General features: G+C 39.9%; 1 protein-coding gene across 35 annotated transcripts in view; it reads left to right on the top strand.

Annotated features, from left to right (window-relative positions):
* clasp2 (cytoplasmic linker associated protein 2) overlaps positions 1–13083 on the top strand; it is a 271813-nt gene that overhangs the window by 243889 nt on the left and 14841 nt on the right. For 16 of the 35 annotated variants that reach the window (XM_039736280.1, XM_039736273.1, XM_039736275.1 and 13 more), the window contains 8 exons: positions 1878–1984; positions 2463–2486; positions 2607–2851; positions 3035–3098; positions 4736–4738; positions 6041–6204; positions 6297–6375; positions 9600–9743. In XM_039736280.1, the coding sequence (XP_039592214.1) occupies positions 1878–1984; positions 2463–2486; positions 2607–2851; positions 3035–3098; positions 4736–4738; positions 6041–6204; positions 6297–6375; positions 9600–9743 (830 nt within the window). The remainder of the gene's footprint in view (positions 1–1877; positions 1985–2462; positions 2487–2606; positions 2852–3034; positions 3099–4735; positions 4739–6040; positions 6205–6296; positions 6376–9599; positions 9744–13083) is intronic. The other 19 variants (XM_039736300.1, XM_039736283.1, XM_039736274.1 and 16 more) reach the window with 3 other exon arrangements.

Genomic DNA, 13083 nt, shown 5'->3' with positions numbered 1-13083 from the left:
AGCATTGTGACTGCGTGCATGCTGTGACATGCGAGTCCCCGTCTTGCACCACCAGCTTTATTCAGCTTGAAACAGCAACAGCGCGGTTATTTATTGTAGCAGGATCTGCCACTCTCCTATACACAGACACAGCAGTCAGGCAAGTAGTACTATGCCCTGTGCGTTTATAATGTTCCTTGTATCACCCACTGACGGCAGACGCTTATAGCATGTCCGCGATCTTTCTGGATTCGCTTTTTACAGCGGACTGCTACAGCACTGGGAGACTGCGATTGCTTTGGGACATTCTTCCGCATGTCGTCCCGTTGGGTGGAATCCCACAAGAATTTAGAAACTCACACCAGCCATGATTCTTTTCAAAGGTAAAGTGCAGGTTAATTTGTTTTATGTATTTTTACTTTATATTTTGTATTAATCATTTTTATGTGAATAGTTTTGGGTTGTGGAACGAATTATCTGAGTTTCCATTATTTTTTATGGGGAAATTCACTTTGATATACGAGTGCTTTGCACTGCGAGCACGTTTCCGGAATGAATTATGCTCGCAAACCGAGGTTCCACTGTACATACTTTAATGCATTTCATCTTAAAAATGATATCAAGAGCTCCAAGAAGACAGTCATCATCTGTAAATACACGCTCTCTTCTATTAAATTTAATTTGTTTTCTGTTACTGTATGGTACAATGGGATTCAATATACAAATTATCCATAAACTTATTTTCCTATAAAATGACAAAATAATACCACAAAAAACAATGAAAAATATACAATATGAAAGCATTAATACAATATACATTTACATATAATGCAGTTTACAGTGAGGTAATTGTAGTTTTAAGTACACACAGTTCTACCAGGAGCATTTGATGTACTGATTGAATGCATTTATGTTTCTGAACTATGATGTCCCACAGGAAAGGTTGTGAAGCGTTTGCTGAATGGGTGAAGTTCAAATAGACTGTGCACATGGCTGGGGCAGCGTGTGCTAGATGTATCCCGATAATCATCTGCGCTCCTGACAATATCATCCATAGAGCTTTCCAGTCAGTTGCTGTGCATTTGTGATTCCATACTCAGATACAGTTTGTTAAATTACTCTGAGTGATGTACTGAGAGTAACCACAGTAAAAGCAGCTATGGTATTTGAAATAGTCTGGCCATTCCATGGACAATTATATTGTTAATTTTATTAAAGATACGCGATTAATTTCAATGTATTTGATAGAGCCGTGTCTGGGATGTGAATCTAAAAAAAGAAAGGTAAACCACACTTGAACAGTAGCACTGCTTTGATGAGGGGTGCCGCCAGTTTGCAAAATTGAGCGGAAAACGCGTGTACGCAATGGATTGTGCTGGCGTGAGATTGTACATGGCTTTACATCAAATTTAGGTTTTATACATCACGATTTAAGCGTGGAAACGGGTGTAAGCAACATTTTCTTGTGTATGCACTTATACGTGAGGCTCCAGGAGTGTGCAAGTTTGGAACATGCGTTTAATCTATCAGCGTTTACAGCCAGGTCAGGACCCAAGAAATTGTTCGTCCAAAAAGCAACAGTTCCACAGAGTCAGGGGACTGCAGACAAGGATGCCAGTTTTAGGCATGCACATCCCATGTGTCCCCTTCTGCAGCAAAACTGTGTTATGCACACCCCCTTCATACTGTTCCAGCATGCTTTACCAGAAATGACATAGTTTTTTCCATGACCGTTTATTTTGTTTTATTCATGCCCATAATTCAAGTCACCCTAGACTCCTTTATTTCAGCACCATCCCATTTAATTTTGCTGCTTCTTCATGCAAAATGTCTAGCCCACTCTTTATACCTGTTGACACTGCAGCACTTCTCTTATATTTCTTCTTTGTATATTTTAGGTCCAGCCTTTGGAATTGGACAGTCCAGCAGATTGTCATCCTCTGTAAGTGCCATGCGGGTCCTCAACACTGGCTCTGATGTTGAGGAGGCTGTGGCTGATGCTCTGGTAAGTAGCCGTCTGTCATCTGTGGGGCTACTCATTGTAAGGTACACTTCACCACATGTTCTCCCTGACTATAGAATATTGTCCCTAAATAATGTGTCACATTTGCTTTGAAATTAAGGTAACCAAGCTTAGCAGGCTACTTTACAGTAAGAAGCCTCAGTTGTGATTGATGAGAGCTTAGGGAACAGCTACTATTCATTGCTATTGCCTTATTCAGGTTTCTCATTTTTTGAGCGTCCTACATATCTCATGAGCACAAGTATCCTTCAGCTTTACCAAAATAAGTCATCTGTATGACCACCTGGAGAATGGCAAAACAGAACTCCATTGCTCCCTGAGTTTTGTTTTTTTATGGAGCTTATGTGTTCACCCTGCTGTGTATATGGGAGCACCAGTGTTTTGGAAACTGTTTTCCCCTTGGTATATTCACTTGGCTCTGCTTCAACTAATCTGTTGTTATTTTCTTTTGTGCGCTCAGCTCTTAGGAGACATACGAAGTAAGGTAGTGTGTCAGTTTTGTCACTTGTATCCCTCTGGTGCTTCAATACTCCGGGTACGCTGTGGGGCTGGGCCTTGCAATTTCATGTTTTCCATCACATTATATTTTTTTGTTGCTGTGTAGAGGAAACCAGCAAGAAGACGATATGAATCCTATGGAATGTACTCTGATGATGATGCCAACAGTGATGCATCCAGTGCTTGCTCTGAACGATCATACAGTTCACGCAATGGCAGCATTCCTACCTACATGCGGCAGACAGAGGATGTGGCTGAGGTTCTGAACCGCTGTGCTAGCTCTAACTGGTCTGAGAGAAAGGAGGGATTGCTGGGATTGCAAAACCTGCTAAAGAACCAGAGGACCCTGAGGTAGGAATGACAACAGAGCAAATCTAAGCAGTAACTATTAGTCTTCTGCCTTAGTGACCACCTGCAACACACACCAATAAATGCTAACTTCAGAAACCTGGCCACTTCAGAGCACTTTTTTTTTTTTTGGAAAAACCCCTTGGCTGTATATCACCTAATTGTACTCACCCTCCTGTCCTGCAGCCGCGTGGAATTGAAAAGGTTGTGCGAAATCTTCACACGAATGTTTGCAGATCCTCATAGCAAGGTATGTTGTTATTAATGTTTTTGTGTAATTTGCCAAGTAAGTAACCTCCAGATTGTTCAGAATTCTTGAGCTAGTGAATATTTGACCATGTGATTAATGAATAACAAGAGCACTTGGTAGTGGTGGTGGTTTGTTTTTTGTTTTTTTTCCACCCAGCAATGAAAGTGGCAGTGTACTTTGGGCATAGAACCTATATGGCTTTACTTTCTTGATCATTATCAAGAATTTTTCTTTTTTTCTTCACTTTGCCATGTACGAATGGTTGCTTGAAATAGCAGCCACTTAAATTAGGAGTCAAAACATGCAGACTCTCTCATCCTTTTCTACATGGTCATTGTTGTGACAGAGGAAAATGCCAGGATACCCCTTTGACTGAACACTAATTGGCATTTGCTGGTGAATGAACTGTCCAGCTTCTTTCATGTTCACTTCTCAAATATGTTCATTTGTGGTATTATTTGTAGTTAGACAGCATTGATTCTATCTCCTATATTCTTTACCTTCTTTACCCATTGTCTTGTGTAAATTTAATATAACAATATATTTATTTTACAGGCAGTAAGTTTCCATGAGACTTTTAAACTCGATTTTTTGTAAACTGTGTTGTGTGTGCATATGTGCGCTTATTTTTTTCTTATAAACATACAGAGTTCACTCTATGATACATCACAGTATTGCTCATTTCACTAATTGACTTCATAGAGCATTTTTATGCATTACTTGCCACCAGCTAGAAAAAAATATTACTTCTAGCTCCCAGCCCTCTCCGTTTCATTTGCTCACACAGAGAGGCTAGCTGTGATCCCTGTGCCTTCTAATTAGTAAACCGATTCTTATCCAGTTGCATTAAAGGAAAATTCCTTTGGCACAGCTGGCTATGTAATCCAGCAGTCCAAATTAATGTCTTGCTGCTGCCATTTTAGTAAGAATGAGCAGCTAAAATTAAGTGTCACCTAGACCAAATTCCTGAACAGAGATAGATGGTGCTCTGACTTGAATTCACTCAAGGAAGGGTGAGTGTAATGGAAAGAGCTGAGCAAAGCAACACTAACAGAAAGTGTGCAGTGGAACTCTCCCAGAGAGAAGCTCAATTGACCATTGAGACAGAGGAATTCTCCTTTACCACAGCAGACTTGGAGGCTCCATGTTTGTAACCAACCCTCGTGGTATGTGGATGTGGAACAGAGAGGGATGGGACCCTAGGTGAATTCTCGTTGGTGATTTTCTTGTTCCCTACCCCCACAGTCATTCTAGATGTCTTATCAAATGCACCACCATCCTTTTACTCCTAGTGACCTTCTCAAGTTTTTTTCCCTCTGCATTCATAATTCGCACCCCCCTTGCAAACCAATTGCTTTACTTTGCTCCTCTTTTATTTTTCACTCATTACCCACTTAATTATAACCTTTTCCTTGGTAATGGCCTGCAGCACTTGTTTATTGGTTAACAAGCCTTTAAAGAGGTGTCTAAAAACAGCTCTGGTTTATACATTTTGAAATAGGGTTGGAGTGGGGAGGGTTTGCATTGGGATGATCATTACATGGTATTGATAAAGACTAATTGGTTCATTTCTCTTTTGTGTTTTTTTTTCTCTTTTTTCTTTTTGCATGCTTCCCCGTGTGTTGGACTCTCTGTAGAGAGTAAGTGTGTTTTAATTTCATTGCATGCTTTTATTTTTTCTGGTGTAATATTATGCTTTTGAATATTGACTAATAACGTGCAGGTTCGTGGCGGATGTCTTGTGCTTCTTTGCTTAATGATGGGTTCTCTATCTGGCTGGCATTAAGGTTAAAGGCAATAAAGTAATTGTCAATCATCAGAGTAACTGTATCTTCATGTGTCCACATATCAATCTGATATATAATATGTTTTGTTCTTGCCAGTGGGTTCCTCCTCAGGATCGCCTGTTAATCACTATCCATTGCTTATTGCTATATATGTACAGTTGAATGACAGGAGTGTCATGGTTCTTGAGCAGTATGGTTGCGCTTACATTTCATGTTCTGCATAGAGTATGCCATGAGACTTTACCTGAATGTGATGGGCCGATCATACAGAAAGGCTATACTGATGAATGTCTTGTGTTGAGTTTGTTTTAGAACTGTGTTGTTAGTTGTGGTTGACACCAAGTATTAGCAACATTGATTAATCATGGATATGATTATTTTTGATCATTTAATGGTAAAAAGATGCAGTGCAGAGCTAAAAGGAAGCAGTGGGATATGACATTTCCTCTTAGGTTTCCCTAGGTAGATTTATGCTATGGTGTGGGAATTTTTTTTTTTCTTTTTTTAAGTAAATTCATTTACCTAAATAAACATATAATGTACTACTAGCCCCACAGTCCTTGGTTGCACATAAATATACCCCATCAGGCAAAAGTGTGTGGTTTCACTTTGTGGTTCCTGTCTTGCCTTTTTCTAATTTTCAGTTCCTTATATATTTTCTTTTCCTGGCTGTAGATATTCATACGAACTGTTTCTGCTACTCCACAAGCAGTTTATAGTTTTTTTTTTTGCACTGTATATGTGACTGTAGCAAATTGCTTTACTCTTTTGTCAGGTGTATAGTTGCTATACAGAATCCATTTTATCCAGCTTGTGTTGTCATTTCATCATTAAGAAAAGCATGTGAGATGTATTAATAGCGGAGGTCTTGTACTGTCCCATGGGTAGTTTCACTTTGAAACCTCATTTCTAATTGTCTTTTGCTTAGGTGGCTTAGATTTAGGTGTGAAAGCTTTTTGCTGACATCTTGCTTCTTGGCTGGCTCAGAACATGGCATGATGGTCATAATGTAATGAGTGCTTGACTGTCCTTACTTCTCTTGCATGCATTGCCTGTATGCCTTGTGAAAATGAAATTCATGGCTGGTTCCTTCTTTTGTGTTTTCCCTATTCACTGCCTTTACCCATCTACACCTTTTTTGCCTTCTTTTTGCAGGTGTTTAGCATGTTCCTAGAAACACTGGTTGATTTTATTCAAGTCCATAAAGAGGACCTGCAAGACTGGCTCTTTGTCTTACTAACACAGCTTTTAAAGAAAATGGGTGCTGACTTGCTGGGCTCTGTGCAGGCCAAGGTTCAGAAGGCGTTGGATGTGACAAGGTAAAGCAGGAAATGTGTTTTTCTGTTCCAGTTATAACAAAATGGGCTGCCAAATGCAGTGTTCCAAGCTTTATGCCTCTTTATGGTTGTAGGGAGTCATTTCCAAATGATCTGCAGTTTAACATCTTGATGCGATTCACAGTGGACCAGACACAGACACCAAACCTGAAGGTTTGTTCCCTGATTCTTTTCACTTGGCTGTTCATTTCATATCTGTTTTTTGCTAGCAGAAGTGTTTTTGGCCCTACATGTTTGGCAGAGTAATTGAGGGGCTTGTCGATTTTTGCCTTTAACTAAGCATTACAGTGACAGCAGCTGTACTATTGTGTAGTCTTGTCTAGTTGTATTTGTAGTGCAATTTTGCGTGCAAGTACCATGTCCTCCCAGAACAATGTCCTTGTGAGCGAATAGGTGAAATTATTGATTTATATCTTCATTTTTGGTTTTTAGCTTTAGGAAGCATTGAAATAGCATATGTGTTACATGACAGCAGACAAAATGGCAATTATGGTTGGCAGCACTGCAACTTTGATTGCTGAAAGTGTGCATTTAAATCTTCTGGTTCAGAACTGTGGGGAGGACCCTGAGCTTGACAGCCTTTACACCTCTTTGCACCTTTTTTCCCATACAGAGTGCTTGTTGGTTGGAAGCTTAGTTACTTCTCCTTTTTAATTGTACCCTCATATTGCAGTCAGTAACATTGTGGGCTTTCTTGCCATATTGTTGTGATGATATTTGCATCCTGTAAACAAGACACTCATTGAGACGGACTTTTTGTATTTTCCCCACTTCCTTATAACACATACTTCAGTTACTTTATATAACCAGCGTGGTCAATTGGTAACTGTTAGATGATTGTCATTTACATTTGAGCCACATGGTGCGATAGAATTGTATTCTATCATTTATGTGCCTCTTTCTTTTATGTTTGCAACCCACTACTGTACATCAGATGAGATCTGTAAGTCATAATCCAGGCAGAACTCTGGCAAGATAAAGTAAATAACTACCCACCTTATTATTTTGTCTCTAAATTTACTTTCATGTTACTCCTTTTTATATTTTTAAAGGATTGCGTTCATTCCTTTGTTTTGGCAGGTTGTGGGTTTTTTGGTGGATCTTCCTAAATGCCATTTAGATTGACACTCATAAATATGCAGGTGACAGCAGGCATTATACTGTGTAGACATCTCTTTTCACCACTCCTGATTGCACTAGTGTGTAGGGTTTTGTTTTTCCTGTTTACACCTGAATGATATGCTTTGTGCTGGGCTCACTACCTTGCTTTGTAAGCTTCTGTAGAGACTAACACAATCATTAAATCCATATTGTTAGAGTTTTTGTCTCCAACTAGTCTAAAACTCTTTATCCAAACTCTGAACTCAATCTCACTAAAGCTGTGTTTCTGCAGAATGATTCATTCAACATCTGTAGCTGGGGTTGAGAATGTTATTTTATCCATATTTATGAGTAGTATTCTTGGGGTGGATGACGCAAAATTAATATGCCGGGTTAAACAATCATGTGCGTATGTGTTTGAATTCCTTGCCAAACTTCTTGCTGTCTATTCTTAATCCTTCAAGTACCTTTCTTCAGTCTCAGTTTATAGTTCTCTTTGTACAACTTGCTTTCTTATTCACAAGCTCTCCTTTCTCTCTCTCAAGCCTGCCAAGAAGCCCTACAGGTTTGGGTCAGCTATAAAATTGCTTCCCCACTGCCCCAGAAAAGCAACCCGGCACACTTGTACACTGCAGGAGCAAATCCAAGTGTGGAACCAAGCAGCACAGGTTAGTGCAGCTGTGGGGAAGCAATTTTCTATCTGTGACAGGCATGTGAGGAGGCACCTTAAAGCTCCTAACATATAGAAGTCCACATAACCTGTCAGAATTTAACTTCAAGGCATCTTTGGAATTGCCATTTAGTCTCCTTAGTGTTGCATTTTTTGCTTGAAAAATGACATTTTTATTAAATCTTTCTTTTGTAGAATGTACAAAACACAAAAAGTGCAAAGTCAGACGTGTACAAACTATAATAATGATAGAAATAATAATAATATGAAATGGTCTACAGTTTAACATCTTAATGCAATTCAGTGGAACAGACACCAAATGATTTTGTGAAATGAATAATAATAATGGTCCTAATGCCACATATATACTGTCAAAATATGTCTTGTGTGCTATTTCTTTGAATGGGAAAACTGCTTTGGTGTATGGTCATTTACCTGTCACTGTTCAGCATAATGATTAGTCTCAACAATTCTTTCGATTACATCATCATCGAGAAATAACTTGAAGTAAGTAAGTGGATATTGGCTGTCAGTGTTCTCTTTTATTCCTGGCTTCCCCCACAAAATCAAAATTAGGTGGTGATGGTGTATTTGAAGCAGGGTCAACAGAAACCGAAAAGTGAGTTTCAATTTCGGATTCAACAGAATCACTTTTTGGTTTCACTGCCTAATGATAGATTCACTTCATCATCACTGCTAATGAGAGGCTCCTCGAAATCACTGCTCATATCGCTGTCAAGAGTGTGGAACACCTGGGCTGCTGAAAAACATTTCTTCTGTGATGGCAGAATGAAGCTAGGAGAAGATGCGTCTACACTGTTTACCGAGCAATGCTTGGCCTTGATGTTTATGGAAGACACACCTATACAGTTGCCCGAGTAATACTCAGGACTAACGCTTTTAGCACTTTTACAGCCCGAGTAATCCTCGGGTCTAATGCTTGCGCAGTATGCATCTGACAGTTGCCCAAGTGACACTTGGGATTAACACTATTTTCATAGCTAACGCTAAGGAAGTTAAGCAACGGTCTACTTCCCAAGACTCTTCCTAATCTTTGCCTGTGTATTTTTTTAATGTATTGCTATAAGTTTGAGTTAACATTTCCTAATTAAAAAGTAAAAATATCTTCTTTAGGTGTGCTGTTGGGTTAAAACATTAATATTGTGTTAATTAGAAGAGTTTATAAGGTACAATGCCTCACACAGACAAGTCATTATGAGGAGTTATACTGTGTGCGTCCTTTTGGTTGAGACTCTCTGCTAGTCCTAGATACAAATGAAAGCTTGCATAACTTCTTATTTACTGATATAAGTAGGAGTATAGGAATAATGGGGCTCTGGAAAAACACTGAAACAATGACATTGTATGACAGCATCTGGTACAATTGTGCGGATTTAAGCCTTTAGGAACAGGACATCACTTTATTTTTGAGTACCGTCTCTTTTAGCTCTGTGTCCTTGTAATTGATTTGGGGGGTACACACCAATGAATGACCTATTGGGGTAAGTAAGACTTGTCATTTTGTCTCTATCCTGACTAGAAGAGTTCATTTTCAGTCAGGCTATCAGTAAAAGAATTAAACGTTTTGCATTTGCTTCCCTGGCAGGTGAAAGTCGCTATCCTGAAGTACATCGAGACCCTGGCTGTACAGATGGATCCTGGAGACTTTGTAAACTCCAGTGAAACACGACTGGCTGTGTCTCGTATAATTACGTGGACTACGGAGCCCAAGAGCACAGAATTACGTAAGGTGAGTAGTTTGTGTTGGTCAGCTTGTTTATGGTTTTCCAAGTGCATTCAGAATTCATATGTTACAAAGGGGCAATTTATTGTTGGTGCACATTTGGTTTTCTTATATATATGTCATAATTGTGCTAGAATGTGACTCTGCTTAAATAATTCAGGCTTGTTGTGTTAACTCCCATAGGTATGGCTGTATAACCACCTGTCTTACAATGTTTCTTCTTTTTAAAATCTATTTCATTTAAATTTGTGCATAATACAATATGATTCTTATGAAAGAAGCAGGACATAGACATTGCGAAGTTCCAGATGTTATCCCAGAGTGATATTAGGTAGACTAGATTTAATAAATTGCCCATTAGAATTGATGTGGAGATGCTACCATGCTGTTGCTTTTTTCAGCTATTTGTTTGCCACATCAGCTTCAAAACATTTTTCAGTGTATGGTATTGAGCCAGGGTGATCTGCTTTGATCATGTTTTTGTCTGTATAAATAGATACTTAAGGACCTCTGAGATTGTTGTTCATCACTGAGCAACAGAGTGGAAAGGGCATACCACTGTTTTTTTTGCAATCCCAGTTGATCCTGTCACCAATAGTTAACTTTCCTTAATGGGGCAGTTCATATTGGGTTCCTTGGGTTTGCACTGCTCATTAAACTTCTAGGCCACTGGAAAGGTTAGAAAAGTGAGGATTGGCCTTAGGAGAATTTGGTAAAAGATATTTTACATGTGTGGCACTATATATGAATCAGATATGCCTGACACAGGTAGATTTGTGGGGTACTTATTATCTAGTAAAGAATAAACTTGTCCCAAATCCTTTTTTTCTCTGATGTCAGCAGCTTGTTATCAGTAAACAAATGTGTGCTCTCTTGTGCTGTGAATTGTGGCCATGTGCTTCTTAGACAAGGGTTTAGGGTGCTTGCTGCATGTTGCAGAGTGTGATTGAATACACATCTCAGGTTGCACCGCAAAAGCAAAACGTGTAGCTCTGTGCTGTATCCACATGGTATTACACTTTCCACATATTCTTAGTGGGACCTTGACATTGGTGAGTAGCTTATCCATTTTCTATTGCATGTATACAGTGTCTTATGAAAGTATTCACCCCCTTCATTGTTTGTTCTGTTTTGTTGCATTACAGCCTTAGGTTAAAATTGATTTTTGGGGGTTAGCACCATTTGATTTATACAGCATGTCTACCACTTTTAATTTGCAAAACATGTCTTATTATAACACAAACAATAATTAAGGCAAAAAACAGGAATCTTGAATGTGTGTAGGTATTCACTGCCCCAAAGTCAAAACTTTGTACTTTTGCCTGCAATTACAGCTGTAAATTTCTTGGGGAATATCTGTATTAGCTTAGCACATCTACTCACTGGGATTTTCAACCATTCCTCAAGTCAAATCTGCTCTTAACTCCTTCAAGTTAGATGGGCTGCACTGATGTACAGCAATCTTCAAGTCATGCCATAGACTCGCAATTTGATTGAGGTTTAGGCATTGACTAGGTCATTCCAAGACATTTAAATATTTCCCTTTAACCCACTCCAATGTTATTTTAAAAGTATGTTTAGGTCCAATGTCCTGCTCGAAGGTCACTTTCATCCCAGTCTCAAATCTCTGGCAGACTGAAACAGGTTTCCTCAAGAATTGCTGTGTATTTAGTGTGTAACAAAGGCGCTATATAGGCGCCTGACCCGACACAGAAAGACACGGAGGTACGTATACAAACACAAAGACTTTATTTTTCTTCACCCGTGGGCGCACGTCTTCCCCGTGACCCATAGGCAATACACAGTCCCAAAGCAAAAACAACACACTTTTCTTCCACTACCACGACTCCTCCACAAGCGTAGTCCTCCTCCTCCCGACCATGGCTCCTTGAGTGGTGGTGGCTGGGCCCTTTTATAGCCCACCCGGAAGCGTTCCAGGTGATTAACCACCTAGTCCTAATTGCACTTCCGAGTGGGGCTGAAGACTCGTCCAGCCAGGCTGTTGGAAGCAGACAGCCCCCACTAGCGGCCACCCAGGGCCCCAACCAAGCTGTGGAGGACTCCATCTCCCATGGAGCCCTGCAGGTGGTTGGGGAATCGCCGGCCAGGGAGGCTGCCACCAAGCATCCCGGGGGAGATATTGGACTGCCCATGGTGGCTCCCCCGGAACATAAGCAGTAGGGGCGTCCTTGCCGGGGATGGGACCCGGCTGTCCTTCACAAGTGCCATCCATTTCCTTCAGTTCTGGCCAGTTTTCATGATGCTGCCACCACCATGCTTCACTGTGGCAGAAGTGTTTTGTTGGTGCCACACATGGCATTTCCCATGATTGCCAAAAAGTTAAATCTTAGTCTCATCTGACCAGAGAACCTTCTTCCATGTGTTTAGGGGGTCCGCTGTTGGGCAAACTCCAAATGTGTTTTCTTTTTTTGTTTTTTGATACTCCCATGTCTGCTAAAGATCTTTGCAGCTCCTTCCGTGTTACCTCTTGGTGTCTTTGCTGCAACCTCTAATGTCCTCCTTGCCTGGTCTGTGAGTTTTGGAGAGTGGCCTCCTCTTGTTAGATTTGTAGTGCTCTGTGAGATATTCAAAATTTATCTCTGTCAAATTTGGTGTGCTCCTTGGTCTTCATGTTAATTGCTTAGTGGTGTTGCAGTGTCAGGAGCCTTTCAGAGCAAGTTGATTTATACAGAGATTATGTGACAGATCTTGTGACACTTCGATTGCACACAGATGGACCCTATTCAATTAATTATGCGATTTCTGAAGTTAATTGGTTGGACCAGATCTTATGTAGGGGTTTCATAACAAAGAGGATGAATACATATGCATTCACAACATCTGTTTTTAATTGTTTCTTTTATATATATATATATATATATATATATATATATATATATATATATATATATATATATATATATATACATATATACATACATATATATATATATATATTGTGAGCTGGAGGGCTGATCGCACCCCAAATAGAGACAGACGCCCTGGGAAAACCACAAACCCTGAAACACTGACTACACATTGCTCCTTATCCTTGCACTATAACGCGTAATACAAGCCTCGCGGTACTCGCCGACTTATAAGCCTTGCGCAGCACCTGTCAGTTTGGGAATTGATTGTTTGCTTTTATCTCTCTCTGCTCCTAGCGGAACTGTTATATCTGACTTGTCATGGAGCACGTTTAAGCTCATGTGTTTGCGGTGTCTGAATAAAAATCCTTCTTTTTTTCTACGACCTTCTGTGTCTCTGTGCAAATCTGTGACCCAAGCGTGACAAGTGGTACCAGGAGTGGTTGCACAGATGGATGCCGCCAAGACTTATTTCAGAA

The sequence above is a fragment of the Polypterus senegalus genome, chromosome 15 (genome assembly GCF_016835505.1).
Source record: "Polypterus senegalus isolate Bchr_013 chromosome 15, ASM1683550v1, whole genome shotgun sequence".
In the NCBI taxonomy this organism is placed as follows: domain Eukaryota; kingdom Metazoa; phylum Chordata; class Cladistia; order Polypteriformes; family Polypteridae; genus Polypterus; species Polypterus senegalus.
This window is presented reverse-complemented; position numbering and strand designations above follow the sequence as displayed.